We start from the raw sequence: 16,440 nt of genomic DNA, 5'->3' as shown, positions 1-16,440 counted from the left end.
AATTTGTAATTTGTAGTAACATAAAACTAAATAAATTATAACATTTATAACCAGCATATTTTCCTCCGTTTTATGAAATTATGGAAGACTTTAGCAAGAGTTTAACAAATAATATAAGCAAACATATCAATATAGTTGAATAGTGTATTAAAATATTGTTAGATTTCCACTTCCAAATATTTTATATTCAGTAATCAGTGAAGGAATCTAAAAATCAATTATTATTAATCCGTAGTATGTATAAAAGTATATTTTATAAAATGATAGTATGGTATTTTATTTTACTTAATAATTTATGTCATAATATTTTTAAAATCTGATTGTGTAAATATGATATATACTACATTAAATTTACAAGTAAGTGAATAATGTTTTTGAATTATAACAATATAATTAAAATTTTAATTTGTCATTAGTTTTTATAACTAGATGCGTCAACAGTTTTTTTTTATTGGTTGAAATTAAGGGTCTATACAAAATATGCACAATAAGCTTATAAACTAATAGTAGCTATATAGATATGAAAAAACACTTAATTAAGGACTCGTCCAATATCGACACTTAGTCTAATCAATTGTATACAAGTATTTAGTTTTATTTATTTTTTATTTTGTTATAGATTATTGAATATTATATATTTATAATATTTGTAAATTGTAACAGGTCGGGATTGGAGACATCACTTCCTTTTCGATCTGGGCCGATGATTTCCTGGCAGTGTTAGTATGAAAATAAGGATATTTTTCCTTTATAAGACCATAAGTGGATTGGGAATTGGAATGGTTTTAATGTTGCTCTTGGAAGAGCATAGTAAAATTATAAAAAATACAAATAAGTACTTTAATAATATAGCACATGTAAAGATTGACTCAAAATATTTTGAGTCATATTGTCATGTCTAGTATATAATATATTATATGTATACATATGCTAATACCTACGAATATTTGGTGAACATTTTAAGTATACCATTTGTGTAAAAATTATCATTTTTTATTTATTTATATATTTGTTTTCCCTGATAATTTTGAAAATTACTGAGAATTTCCATTATTGACCTCCTGAAAGTGCCAAATAGATCAAATTTGGTATCAAAAACCTCCATATTTGAGCTCGAAGTTGGAGATCGAAGTATTTTGTCCATGTCTTGTATAATTTGTCACGTGTAAGCATAAAAAAAAAAAATAGTAAAATCAATTCATTCATCACTCCGACCTGTACCTACCTAAAATAATATCGTACTCAAATATATTAAATATTTTAAATTTGGCAGAGAAATGTCTGACCTTTGTGAATTTTATGTTACATCCATCAAAAATCACTTATCGGGAAATTTTCAAGAAAAAATTGTTCAATTACAAATATTTGGCTTAGAAATGTTATCTTGCGTAAAACTTTGTTGACTACTCGAAGGATAATACATTTTTTTTAAATTTAAAGCGTTTATTGGATATACCATATCCATAGATCCTATATATAGAACACTTGCAGAGTACACAACTTGTCATAATATTGCTTACACATATTTATAAAGTTTTTTTTTTTTTTTTTATTAAAAGAAACTTTGTAAACAATTAGCTTCGACAATTATGATTATAAATATTACATATGAAAGCAAGATTAACAACAAAAATAATATTACAGATAAATTAAATTTTTAAACCAGTCTGGTTGAAGAAGGATAAAAGTGAGGTAATAATTGGTACATTTGGTGAAGAGAGAATGGATTGAGTGTCGAGTTTGATATTAAAGGAGTGAATTAGGGTGAAGAGGGTATTGCGTTGGGGAACCAGAGAGGGACAGTGAAAAAGTATGTGTGAGATATCACAAATCATGGGATCGTGAACGTGGAACATACATAAAGGAGAGTCATTGAGAGAAAGTTTATAAAAGTGAGAAGGTAGTAAGGTGTGTCTAAATCTTAGACGTGAAAAAGAGGTAATTATTTTACGATTTAATTTGAGGTTGTGAAACCAAGGATGAGAGGGGATAGATGGTGAGATATTTTTGTACCAAGAGGCATAATTGGGGGCTAGATTGTTCCATTGGTTGCGCCACATTTACGAACATTCCATTGTAGAATATTGACCATTAGAAGGAGTAACGGAGATGTTTGGAATCGAGAGACAAGACATAAGGGATGATTCAATTAAGTTTTGAAGGGAAGAGGGAGATAAGGGAGAGAGGTTAGGGGAGTTGGATAAGGATTCGGAGAGTTTGATGCAGAAGGCATTGACCCAAGTTAGATCAGCTTGAGAAGGTTTGGGATCCTGGGACCGATTTTTACTAGCATAATCTATAAAGTGCCCATTTGGTAGGGAAAAATTAGATTGGTTGGGAACATAAAATTGTTTTTGTTTAGAGTGAGAAGAATGATTGTTATACTTCCTATGTGGTGTATGGTGATAATGTGATTGAGAGGTTAACGGGGGAAAAGAGTTAGTGGAGGTATCCGGAACTTGATGAGAAGGATTTAACACAGACTGTTTATTAACAATATTTGAATAACTAAATGCACTTGAGGAGTAATTATTTTTCTTGAGAGAGACTGCTTCGCGGAAGGGTAAGTTTTCTGTAGCCATAATTTTCTTAACATCCCTTTGGAATGACCACTCTTGGCAATTCCGGTCAGTGGAGAGGTGGGGAAGTTTACAGAAGATGCAGACTGGATCTGTTGCGTTGATTGAAGGGCAAGTAGTTAATGAATGGTCATTTAAGCCACAGTGGCTGCATTTGGATTTACTGCGACAGAATTTAGCCGTGTGGCCAAATCGCAAACAGTTATTGCACTGTATGGGAGAACGGACGCTAGTAGAAATTTTGAAAAAGACGTTGTAAATCGATACGGCATCTGGGATTTTGGGGGATAAAAATTTTATTTCCACGACACGAGTAGGAGTTAGGACATTATCCTTTTTGATTGAAATGCGTTTGAAGGCAATAGCGCGGACTGTGTTATCAAGTCCTTCCCAGAAATCTTCTTCGGTTAGGGAAATATCGACTCTGATAATACCGAAAGAGTAGATAAGCGTAGATGGAATGTATGCTGTAAATCCAATGTTTGCGAGTAGAGGGGAGGTGAGAAAGTTGTTGGCTGACACTTTAGTATTGAAGGTGATTTTGATTTTTTTATGACCAATTGGTTTGATGTTGTTGATGCCAATGAAATTGGTGGAAAAAATTTTTGCATATTTTAACGGGTGCCAGTGATCAATTTTTAGGTTGATATCTGAATGTTCCGCAATGGTAATGAACGGACCGTTGTAATCCGCGGAGAAAAATTTATTAAGTTGTTCGGAATTACGTAAGGACTGTATATCGTTGGAATCGTAATTTATATTAGTGTTTGAAATATCTTCGGTGTGTGTTGTATTTACGGAAACGGGAACATTAGCGTGATCGGTTGTAGAATGCGATAAATCTATATCTATATTCATATTATTATAGGCCGTGTCGTTAGTAGAATGAGATAACGAAATGTCGTAATCGAATGTATTGTTGGGCATATTTAATACTGGTGGATTATTTTTAATCTGCTGTAGAGTGGGAGATATAGGGCTAGTTGGAGTTGATACCTTCTTAGATTGAGATGCTTTTCTACTTGTCTTGATGGTCCATTCCTGATCCGTGTTGTGTGGTCTGGAAGCATTCGATGCCCTTGGTGCTCTTCCTATTCTACCGACCGAACTGCTAGGAGCGTGCGGACGATTGTCGTCGCCGCCCGAAGACGACGCCGGCATTATACAAAAGGCGATAGCAAAACGTTGATACGGAGCGACAATTAACGAACGACTTGCTTCGATGGTTGACTTATCGCGACTGATTTATAAAGTTACAATATATTAATAACAATTTATAACATTAATATCATATATTTTATAATTTAAAGTAGGATTTGTGTTTTGTAAATCTTGTAATAATATCAATATGATTATAATTCATACTTATATAGGTACCTGCATGATAACTAATAATGTGATATAGTTGTTTTCTTCTAACTACCATTGATTTGATCTTTGTATTCCGCGCGTACGTTCAAGTACATTGGTTGCAATTAATAATCATTTTTCTTGCAGAATCAGGTTAGTAAGAATATTTTATAACATTTTCTTTCATAAGCAGAAATCGGAATGTTCCACAATCCATAGATAGTAAGTTCCATACAACATGGCTAAAATTGTATACATACTGGAATTGTATTAATCATTTAACACAGTTGATAAAGTTTAAAGAGCTTGCAGGCACTTCGTAAATTACCATGAAAGGCAGAATCCCATTTCTACCTAAATGGCCTGTTTCGTTGTAATACATATAATTGAAATTTAGTCCCATCATTAATTTCAATATTTTGTCGACGAGCACCTACTACCTATATAGGTACCTAATTAATGATTACTCCGATTTGTTGTAGTTCCATACTACAGCACTTCGAACAGTTCGAACACGCGTGGTTTATTACAGTTATTTATGATTGTTTATTTAAGTTATTAGGTTATTACATAAATAGTTCATAATAATCTTTTACACATCAGTCAATAAATTCTAACCACGCAAATATATTAATTCACATATTAAATGCACTAATGCAAGACACATTAATACGATAATGAGTTGCACAAATCATAATTTGTCGATGTTTCCACTCTAGTTGAAATTATACACAAAATATGCAAAATCGCCTAAAAATAATAGGATTTCGAAGTTCTAATTTATTATAGAACCCGATACGGGTTTTCGATATAGAAAACTGCTATTCATTTACTCAATACAATTATTATATTATTTTGTAATTCATTAAAATAATATGTTCCTATAATTAGTATGAATGTAATGATTATTGATTAGTAATCACTAAATATTTTAAACAAATAATGCAGCCTACGCAAGTACAGCCAGTAAAAACAAATAATTATTAGTATATTATAACAATCCCAGTTATATTATTATCCCATAGTTATGGTATTACTTATATGTGTTTTTTTTTAGACCGTACAATTCGTTATTTTATTAGCGTTCAGTACGAACAATATTATTTATTAATCATCTTTCGTGCGTTAGGATTTATTATTTTTTGTTAACATTAAAATTTAAAAACAAACATCCGAAAGCACAATTTACACTATTCCACACTATTTGTTTGTACGAGCTACGCGTTAGTATAATTCTATTATAATATCGTGAAAGTATACAATATAATATAATAAAACATCTAAAATACTTACTCATATATAAAATGATTAGCAATAGCTATAATATCCTTTGCGGATAACATTTGTTTTATATGAACCAATACAGCAGGCGTCATATTTAAATTAATTAAAAAATAACCCCAGTCATTATATCGATAAACTAATACATTTTAAAACAGTATATATATATAGTTATAATATTAATACACTCAAAGTACCTTTGCATGTTATCGGGCAGGTTCGTATCGCGATTGAAATCGAAAAACGGTACAGAATTTAGTACACTAGGTATATGTCTTTAATATACCTATATATATATATATATATATAATATAATATACAGGGTGATTCTTTTATCAAACAACACTCATTATTTAAAAAAAGTATTGGCTTTTTTCAAATTTTTTTTTTCAAAATTGTAGATTTACACTCTTCTTGAATTGTTTATTTTTTTTATATTTTTCACCTTTATATTTATTAGATAAACCACTATCAACTTTTGATTTTCAAATGGTGACCTATACTTAAAATTTCATAAATTAATAAAGCTATTTTTTTAATTAATTATTACGTTAAAATTTCGAATTTAGCGCTAGTAGTTTATGAGTTATATAGGTATTTAAAGTTTAGATTGGCAGAGTGGAGTGTGGTACGGGTTACCCCGCAAACTGTTTGTCCACTACTCCGCTTGTCAAAACTTAAAATACTTATCTCATAAACCACTCGTCCTAAATTCGATTTTTATGTATCAAATTTTTTAGAAAAATATTCTGCTTTGAAATATAAAATTAAAAAACAATGTTGCCATTCAAAAAAGTAAAAAACTTAAAAAATGATAAGGATAAAAAATATTTTAAAATATAATTTTTTAATAAAAGCGTTTGTTTTTAACAACTTGAAACTATGTAATAAAATATTTTGAAAAAATTCAATACTTTTTTAAATAATGAGTGTTGTTTGATAAAAGAATCACCCTGTATAGAAGCTTTTTATTTATATATTTGTACAAGCTTTTTGTTTTGCACTCAAACTGGGAAAAATGTAATACGTGGAATCGAAAATTGGGGACGAAATAAATAGAGTGCACTGCAGATTACCCAGGAGCTTTCCCAGGTCAATACTCGATGACTACAGTATTTCGCACTTATCATGTATCAGCTATACAGAATGATTTATTATTTATTTAACTTGTACTTCACTGCGTGCCTGCTTATATATTGCTTAATTTTTACTCCACGCCTATTGCACGATAAATTTATTTATGTTTGATTATTTCTATATAATCCATATGTTATGTATTGATTGCAGTTGCTTATTGAACTTTTATAAATATATGATTTAATTCATTTCTTTTTAAACTGAATTATGATAATATAGATACCAACACATTAAAAAGTAATTTTCACTATATATGTAACTGTGGTTATTAACTATAGTCATATCTTTTCAAAACTCTACAAAGTTCCAAGTACTGTATTTTATAAAATACATATATAAAACGTGTTTAAAAAAAATGGCAGTAATAAAATATATGTTTTCAATATTCAAATTTTTTGGACTGGTGGAAAACCCTTTCGATATTAATAGAAAAAAACATTTAAACTAAGCTGAGCTTATACTTAAGAATTTAAAATTGAAACCATTTTTCTCGTAAAAAGATTCACGCTGTGGCTAAAAAAAAATCTAAAGATATTTTAAATTTAAATTTGGACGAAATTATATTCAAATGCAATGTCTTTGCAGAAATCAATTCAAAAATGTATATTATTAGATACTAATAAAATAAAACACTTTATTAAAATGTAAATATATACCTGGTAGGTTAAGTTAACCTTTATTCGATCTCAATGTGTTCTATATTATGAAAAAATGACCCGGAGTCATATATGATACTTCAAATTATGAAAAAATATTTTAAAAGGAAGTAAGGTTCATTATTTTTTTAAAGTTATATTAATATAGAAAAATGTGAGTTAAGATTAAAGTCAAGAGTTACTTTTATTTATTTTTAAACTTGTAAATAAAACTTATAAGCTCGTTTTCCACGACTACCCATTGAAAATAATTATTATCACAAAAATCGTCGGGTCACGTTCAAAAACTATGAAAGATAATAAAACAACAGTTTTTAAGATATTATAGGTATTATAGATATTATTCTGTATCTGCAGTAGAATAATAAATAAATATAAAAACCATAGTAAATATGAAATTATTTGGAGTTATATTTGATTTTAATTCAAAAGTATTGATTTTTGAAAACTTTTTCATTATTTTTAAATTTGATCAAAATAATTTGTGCGTTTAGGGTTTGATTGTGTGTTTTAGTTGATAGCACAATTAAATAGTTTTAAAAATTAAAAAAAAAAAAACTAGTAAAAAGTTGAAAAGTTTTGATGATACCTAAGAAAATACATTAGGAAATGTGCCGTAGGTTCGATTTTATTCAAAAAAAAATTGAATTGCCTATACGTATATCTATAGAGTTTAAAGATGCCTTAGCACCCGCCCCCCTCCCATCCTGAATAACTTCATTAAAAGATTTATTATGTTAAAAATTCACCACAATTTGGTGATTTAAAACGATTGTAAAGAAATAATTTGACTTTTCGATAAATTTTTTATTTTGTAAAATGTAGAAATTATAACTTCAAACGCTCATAAAAAAATATTGTTAAATTACGATGAATTTTTTTTTAATTTCCACTGACAGCAATTTATAAGGAACGTTGTAAAATATTTTCAAGTTTTTTGATGACCCAAAAAAAATTATATCAAAAATAATAGAAAAAAAATTATAAGATACGAAAACTGCTATAATAAACATTCATAGCAAATTTCATGTATTTACGGTTATTTTTTTAAGTTACACTGATAACAAAATCGATTATTTTGTATATTGGGAATTTTTTAATTTATAGACTCCGTAAAGTATCAACTAAATTCACTTTCTTACTAGCAAAAATGCTGTTGAAAAAAATTGAATCATTTTCACTGTCCCAAAACGTTATGACTGGCAACAAAAAAAAAAAAAAAGGCGGCTAAGTCATGGATGTCGCTCTGCTGTGACTATGAATTTCTTTTATTTTTCAACTGCTATTGTAACAATATTTTAAGATCCTTGTATTAAATTTTCAAGCTTTTCTGCCTAACAAATAAATTTTTATCGATATTAATTTAAAAAAAACTAATAATGATCGAAAATTTGAAATGCCTATGAATAGTTCAACTTAAGTCGAAATTTTTTGAAAACTGCATGGTGGATAGAATATACTTATATAAACATTAGGTGAAAATTTCATGTATCTATCGCTCCGCTCAGAATCTAAAATGACAGAAAAACTGGAATTTTTACGCAAAACCAGTTTTCGACCAAATTGATATTTTTGTATGGTTGTAATTCAAAAACTAACCACAGTAAATACTATTGAAATTTTCACCAAATGTTTATGTTAGTGTTATATATATACAGTTTAATTTTCAAAAATTTTGACTTTTTTTTAGTTATTTATAGACCACTGAAATTTTCGATTTTTTTTGAGAATTTTTTTTTGAAGTGTCGGTAAAAAAATGTTGGACGACCAAAAAAACTTGAAAATTTAATACAAGGTTCCTTATAAGTTGTTCATATTGTAGCAAAAAAAAATTAAAAATCGTTAGTCACAATTTTTTTTTATAATTGTTTATAGTTCAAAATTTTACGAAATCTGTCGAAAACGCGAAAATTTGCAAGTAAGTTTGAAATTGAAAAATCATAAATTTTTTTTGCGTTTATAACTAAGGATTGAGAATACAACACTAAGTTTTCCATAAGTTTTCCTTCAAGTAGCTATATAGAGCAATCTCGAAGCGTCGTTATAGGAAAAATTTAACGAGAATTCGCATATTATTATAAGCTAGAAATTCATAAAAAATTTTCTTTTTAAATCTAAGATTTGAAAATTTAATACAAGATTCCTTACAAATTTTTCAATCTTTACCACAAAAAAAATGTCAACCGGAAATTCATATTAAATTTTTATTAGCAATTGAATTTCAAATATTGACAGAAATTCATCAAAACATGAATATTTGCAAATTATTTTGTTGTTCAAAATTCATAATATTGTTTGTATTTATATCTAAGGTTATAAAATTTAACACCAAGTTTTCCATAAGTTTTGCTTCAAATAGCTATAGAGAAAATTTGAAGCGTCATTATAGGAAAAATGTTTTGAGCGTTTGAGTTTTAAATTTTTATGAAATCGCGAAATGATAACGATTTATCCTCAAACGAGTCAAACGAATTTAAATATTATTTGTTATACTTCAAAAATTATAAGTCGTAGATACTTGAAAATTTCACCAGATATTTAGATCGGAAATTGAAAAATTGAAAATTTGTTCAATAACACATATATATTAGACGAGATGATTATATTGTGATTACGAAATGTTTTCATGGATATTAGAAAAGAATTTGTTTGAAAATTTAATACAAAGTTCCTCATAAGTTATTCTTATTATGATTATAAAATTATAAGAATACATAGGCACAATTTTTTTTATAAGCGTTTATAGTTCAAATTTTTACGAAATCTATCGAAAATGCGAAAATTTGCAAGTAATTTTGAAGCTGAAAAATCATAAAAAATTTTGCGTTTATAACTAAGGATTAAGAATACAACACTAAATTTTCCTTCAAGTAGCTATAGAGAAATCTCGAAGCGTCATTATAGGAAAAATTTGAGGTGCGTTTGAATTTTAAATTTTTACGAAATAGCGTTACGATAACGATTTATCCTGAAACGATTTTAAATATTTGTTATTATTCAAAAAGTATAAGTCGTAGATACGTGAAAGTTTTATCAGTTATTAAGATTGGCATTTTCTTTACACGATTTAATTTTAAAAATATTTTGATTTTTTTTGAGATATTAATAGACAACTGAAATTTTCAATTTTTCTGAAAAATTTTTTTGAAGGGTTGATAAAATTTTTTCGTCCCTATATCAAAATACTTGAAAATTGAATACAAAGTTCTTCATAAGTTATTCTTATAGTAATTAAAAAATTATAAAAATACGTATGCACAATTTTTTTTTATTAGCATTTGAAATTCAAATATATTTACTAAATACGTAAAAATTACGAAAGTAAATTAATTATTTAAAGCTAGAAATTTATTCAAAATTTTCTTTTTAAATCAAAGATTTGAAAATTTTTAATTATCTATAATATATCCTAGACTGACAAATCATCTCCGTTGAGAATCGTTTTTCGTATACAATGATACCTATCATTGCATTCAAATCTAACCTAACCTAACCTAATGTACAGCAGAGCGACATCCACTTTTTTTTTGTGTCTGTCATCACGTTTTGGGGCAGTAAAAGTGCTTCGATTTTTACTTCAGTACCTCGTTCGATCAGAAAGTGAATCTAGTGGGTACTTTGGGGGGTCAAAAGTGAAAAATTCTTAATACTTTTCTAAATAATCGAGAAAAACAAACTAAAAGTTAAGGGAAAAACGGGAAATTTACGCACACTCTTTTTTCGACAAAATCGATTTTGGTTTTTGATGTAACTTTAAAACAAATGGCCATTGATACATAAAAATTTTCACCGAATGTTTTTATAAGTATATTATATCCGCCATGAAATTTTCAAAAATTTTCGACTTAAGTTGAACTATTCATAGGCATTTGAAATTTTCGATCATTATTAGTTTTATTGTAATTAATATTGATAAAAATTTATTTGGTAGGCAGAAAATAATACAAGGCTCTTAACATATTGTTACAATAACAGTTGAAGTATAAAAGAAATTCATAGTCACAATTCTTTTTTATAAGCATTCAAAGTTTTAATTATGACAAAATACGTAAAAATCACGAAAATTCAAAAATTATTTTAAGATAGAAAATCATAAAAATTTTTCTTTTTAAATCTTAGATTTAATACAAGATTCCTTACAAGTTTTTAAATCTTTATCACAAATAATAAGTCCACCGGAAATTCAAATTAAATTTTTATGAGCATTTGAAATTTAAATTTTTACAACATTGGATTTTCACTTTTAGCGATTTCCTTATTTTGGTGTAACTCGGAAACAAATGACTACAGATACTTGAAATTTTGACTGAATGTTTATATAGGCATTTTATATATTTGATAAAATTTTCAAAATATTTAGATTTGTTTTGAGCTGTTTACTGATATTTTAATTTTTCAACTTTTTTAGTTTTTTTTTCTATAAATATCGATAAAAATTTATTTGTTCGGTAGAAAAGCTTGAAAATTTAATACAAGGCTTCTAACACATTGTAACACTAGCAGTTAAAAAATATTAAAAATACATAGGCACGATTTTTTTTTTATAAGCATTTTAAGTTCAAATTTTGACTAAATACGTAAAAATTACGGCAATGTTCAAATTATTTTATGTTAGAAATTCATAAAAAATTTTCCTTTTATATTTAAGATTTGAAAATTTAATACATGGCTCCTATCATATTTTTACAATAGCAATTGAAAATAAAAGAAATGCGTAGTCATAATTTTTTTTTACAAGCATTCAAGTTTTGAATTTTGACAACATAGGTATGTGAAAATCATGAAAATCACGAAAATTCGCAAATTATTTCAAACTAGAAATTCATAAAAATTTTTCTTTTTAAATCTAAGATTTGAAAATTTTTAATAATCTATAATATATCCTAGACAGATAAACCGTCTTCGCTCAGAATCGTTTTTTGTATACAATGATATAATATCATTGGATTCAAATTTAATTCCATCCATAACAGTAACTCACTTGTAACCTACTGTACAGCAGAGCGACATACACGACTTACCCGCTTTTTTTTTTGTTTTTCTCGATTTTTTTGAAAACTGTTGGAAAATGTTTACTTTTGACCTCTATAATGCACCAAGGATCTTCAATTTTACATCGGAAACCACCCCCAAAGTTTGAAATCGAAGCATTATTTCGACTAGTTATGCTGTACACAGCCACAAAAAAAAAACACACACACATCATGGTAAAATCAATACATTCATCGCTCCGCTCAGAATCTAAAACATAGCATTGTGAGATAAATACATTCATCACTTCGCTCGGCATCTAAAAGCTATATCTAAAAGCTACCTAGAGGCTAGAAGAACGAAATTATATGATGATACTCCAGGCCTTATTTTTATATGCACTGCGACACATAATATATGCACCACTATAATGTACAAGTGTGCACTACGATTTGAACGTGTGAGGACTACGGTCTACGATAAAAAAAATTACATAATATGGCATAGCTACTAGAAAATACGAGTAGTTCCTGAATTTTGTCGTTTTATTTGATTACATTGTTAAATTATTATACTTATATTTATATACATATATATTAAATGTATATTATATATGTAATAAATGGCTTTTTCTAAGATAATAGTGCATACAATTTTTGTTTAAAGCAGTAAAAGTAAGTGGGCAGTCCGAAGTTTTACAAATAATGGGGCCTGTATGATGGTATATTATAATATAATATTCGTTGCCAAAGCTCCTAACTCCTTTTTATTTAACATTTCTATAAGTATTATAGCGCTTTTGACTACAACACTGTACGTCCTAACTTACAATAGAATAAAGAAATATTATTTCCAAAAAATATGGCATCAGGTATTTATATGTAATAATATTATTGTCATCGCCCAAAACGGCCAAAACCATTTTGATTAATACAGAGTCATTTTTATTTTTATTCATATTTCACTTGGAACGCATAACATAACATTATTTGTATATCGCTATTACTTATTATTATTATTATTCAGTTATTACATTTGTATTGATGAATTTATAAATTTTTAATTTAAATTTGTACTTTGAACGGAATACCATCAGTTTTTTCTGATTTCATTGTTATTTGTTTTTAATAATAATGTATTTGTTATTTAATTGATATTTGTTGGTAACTCTAAATAAATTGTTAGATAACTTTTAACACAAATTCTCAGTAATTTACTATTCATACAATAGTATATAATTATTATTAAAACACCAGTTCAATAAATTAGCTGCTGTTAAAAATATTTATTTTATGTCATAAATTATGCGAAGTTATTTGTGTCATTCGATCCTTAATATATATTTTGAAACCATATTTTGTTTTAAATGTTGCATTAACCACTAACCGACACCACACTTAATCATATTATAATTATTTCGTTCTGTGGTAAATAATATTACGAGTTTTAGTCATTTTTCATCATCGATCTATTAAAACTATGGTTGTATGATAAGCATTAAAAGTATAATATTACAATAAAAATTTATGAAAAATTAACACATTACTTTGTATAAAAAATATTGAATATAAATTAATATGTTTTTAAATTATGTGTGCCATATTATCTAGGCAACTATGTATAATATTATTTTACATTGTTGATTCCAACACTAAATTACTTTTGAATTATTGATTTTCATCGATTTTTACTCACAATTTAGATTAATATTGATCTTATATTGTATACGTAATACTTGATTATTTAATAAATCCTCATCATCAGTTAAAATGTAAAAACATGTTAGCATGCATTATAAAAATACCTACAATATGGGTATTATAATATTTACAATACTATAGATTTCATTTTTTTTATTATTTAAAATTACAATCAACATTTAAACAAATATTATGTAAACTGTAAATGAATGCGTGGTATTTTTTCCAAGGTTTATTTTAGAATGAAATATGAAATAGTGAAATAGTAGGTATAAAGCCAGGAAATTCATGCAATCGCATATTTTGTCGAGTTTAGAAATAACTAGTTGGATAAAATAAACATATGTATCATTATACCACAGCATTAAGTCAATAATTAAGTTTTATTTTCACTAACTGTTTAACAACAAATTTTAGTTCAACACCCGCAACAATTGTTAACTAACATATTATGAACAATATGAACTAATTATATTTATGATAACAAAATGAATATTTTTGAAAATCAAAATACATTTTCCAAATTACACTTCGAAATCTGTAAGAAACTTCATATTTATACCACCGTTATCATTTTTTTAAAATCATAATCGTTTTCTATATAGTTATTTCCATCAATAGCTTAACATTTTTATAATGTATTTTTTTTTAAATTAATATCAAAATCTATAAGCCATTAACAACTAATGAACTAACTATATAATATCATTATAGGTAGTATAAAATAAGGCTATTATCTCATATTAAATTGTAATAAACATACATTTAAAATATACTTATCATATATTTCACCGATGTACACGTTTGAATAAATATTTAAAAACTCATAGTCATTGATACTATTGATACATAATTGGTTAATGCAGCATTTATTCTACTTGAACTATGTATTCAGCCACTCAGGAACACTCGGAAATGATTGTAAAGATTATCATTTAATGGTATATATTATACTAATTTTAAACAGTTAAGTGTTATTTAAAAACAATCATTTACTAAATTTAAAATTATAATGGACGCGCCTCTTGTCTCTATTAAATTTCATACAATTTTTTTGTGTTTTAAATTTAAATTTCAACAAAAATTAAAACCATTAAACCATATTGCATATATATAGGTACTATTAGTACTTCTAAGTAGCTTTGATTTTTTAGTAGGACAGGATTGAATATTTTTACTCTCAACGAGATCATAATAATATAGTAGCAGTAAAAATCTAGTTTTAGTTAGGGCTTGTTCCCAGATCCCGTTCAGACCACTTCGTATGCTTATGATCAAAAATATAAAATTAGAAGCGAAAACATATTATCAAATAAATCATGACGAATCTTTCAACACATCCTATAAATATATCGTAAATGTAGGTACAACTGTATAGATCTCAAGAACATGTACATACTAAAATATCGATTTCCCATTATATTAAACAATTTCATATTTGATTTTTAGTGGTTGTGAATTCTATAGCATACAAAAATAAAAAATAAAATAAAAGCTCAACTATTATTTCTATAGGTAGAGAGTAGAGTACCTATACAGGGTTCCGTAGAGATTTACTATTATTTTAAAACAAGTGAGTGTAATTATGAAGAATTCATTATCAGCCACACCGTTGTTTGAAATTAGTAAATTCACGTGGGACACTGTATGATAAAATATATTTTATGAATATATAAATGATAAAAATGATATTTAATGCGTCTCTTTCGTGTGTTAATAACAGATAACAGTTAGATCTCAGAGTTTTCACCCAATTAAACATGCCGTTTCTAAGTTTGTTATACAGTTATTCGATTATTACATTGAACTTAAGATAAAATAAAATTCCTAAATAATAAAATATTTGTATTTTTTGTAATATATCTTTGGTTTTAATTATTATTTTATCAAATGCGATACCCTATAATTTATCTTAACTTACTATGAAAAAAGTACATTTTAAATATTTCACCATATCCAATAACATTATCCAATAAAATAATATTTAACAAATTCGTTAAAGATTGTAGTTTGTATGTTTATATTGGCAACGATTATCTTGCCAAATTATCAAAGATGCGTATAATGCAATAACATAATGTCATATATAAATTCTGTGATCGGCACTACTGCTTACAATCGTTCCTCGAGTAACATTCTATCATACTTAATACCAAAAGATTATTACAATATTTATCAAAAAAAAAAAAAAAAAATTAAGAATTTAAAATGTTTAAAAATACTTTACGATAAATAATATTTTGAAAATTGTATAGAAAATGATAATTAAAGAAGCAATAGAATCCTTCAATATTTTACCATTAATAGTTTTTTTGAATTTCAATAAAATAATAAAAATAATTTCTTTATATTTAAATATCTCATTATATATACAATTTGAAATGCTCTTGAAAAGTAAAATATATGGCTTTTAACTATTAAAATAACATATTAAAATTTACGAGAAATACTTTTTTTTAAATTTAAAATTGTTTATAGTTTTAATTAGAAATTAATTTGAGTATGTTCGAGATCTTGACGAATTTCTTCAAAGTTTTAAGTGCATATACAAATAATAGTTATAAGAATCTTTGTATCTGATTTCAATTTTTGACTGGTAAAACGCATTAAACTATCAATATAAACCGAAATAAGGAAAATATTATAAATGTCTATTAATAGTAAAAACCAGCTAAAAATGAGCAAAATCATTTTAAAAATTACTATGAATCTTTAGTTTGGACCCCTCTGTCCACTCCCCACCCAAGTACCAAATAGACTTGTAGA

General features: G+C 26.7%; 1 protein-coding gene across 1 annotated transcript; it reads right to left on the bottom strand.

The window, feature by feature from the left end:
- Nucleotides 1-1,525: 1,525 nt before the first annotated feature.
- Nucleotides 1,526-5,160, bottom strand: LOC149057234 (uncharacterized). The gene has a single exon (XM_089222671.1). The coding sequence runs from the start codon at nucleotides 3,738-3,740 to the stop codon at nucleotides 2,061-2,063; it is 1,680 nt and encodes a 559-aa protein (XP_089078797.1). The 5' UTR covers nucleotides 3,741-5,160; the 3' UTR covers nucleotides 1,526-2,060.
- Nucleotides 5,161-16,440: the final 11,280 nt, after the last annotated feature.

Source organism: Diuraphis noxia, unplaced genomic scaffold (assembly GCF_037042655.1).
Source record: "Diuraphis noxia isolate RWA-SAM2 unplaced genomic scaffold, SU_Dnox_SAM2 contig0003, whole genome shotgun sequence".
NCBI lineage: Eukaryota > Metazoa > Arthropoda > Insecta > Hemiptera > Aphididae > Diuraphis > Diuraphis noxia.
This window is presented reverse-complemented; position numbering and strand designations above follow the sequence as displayed.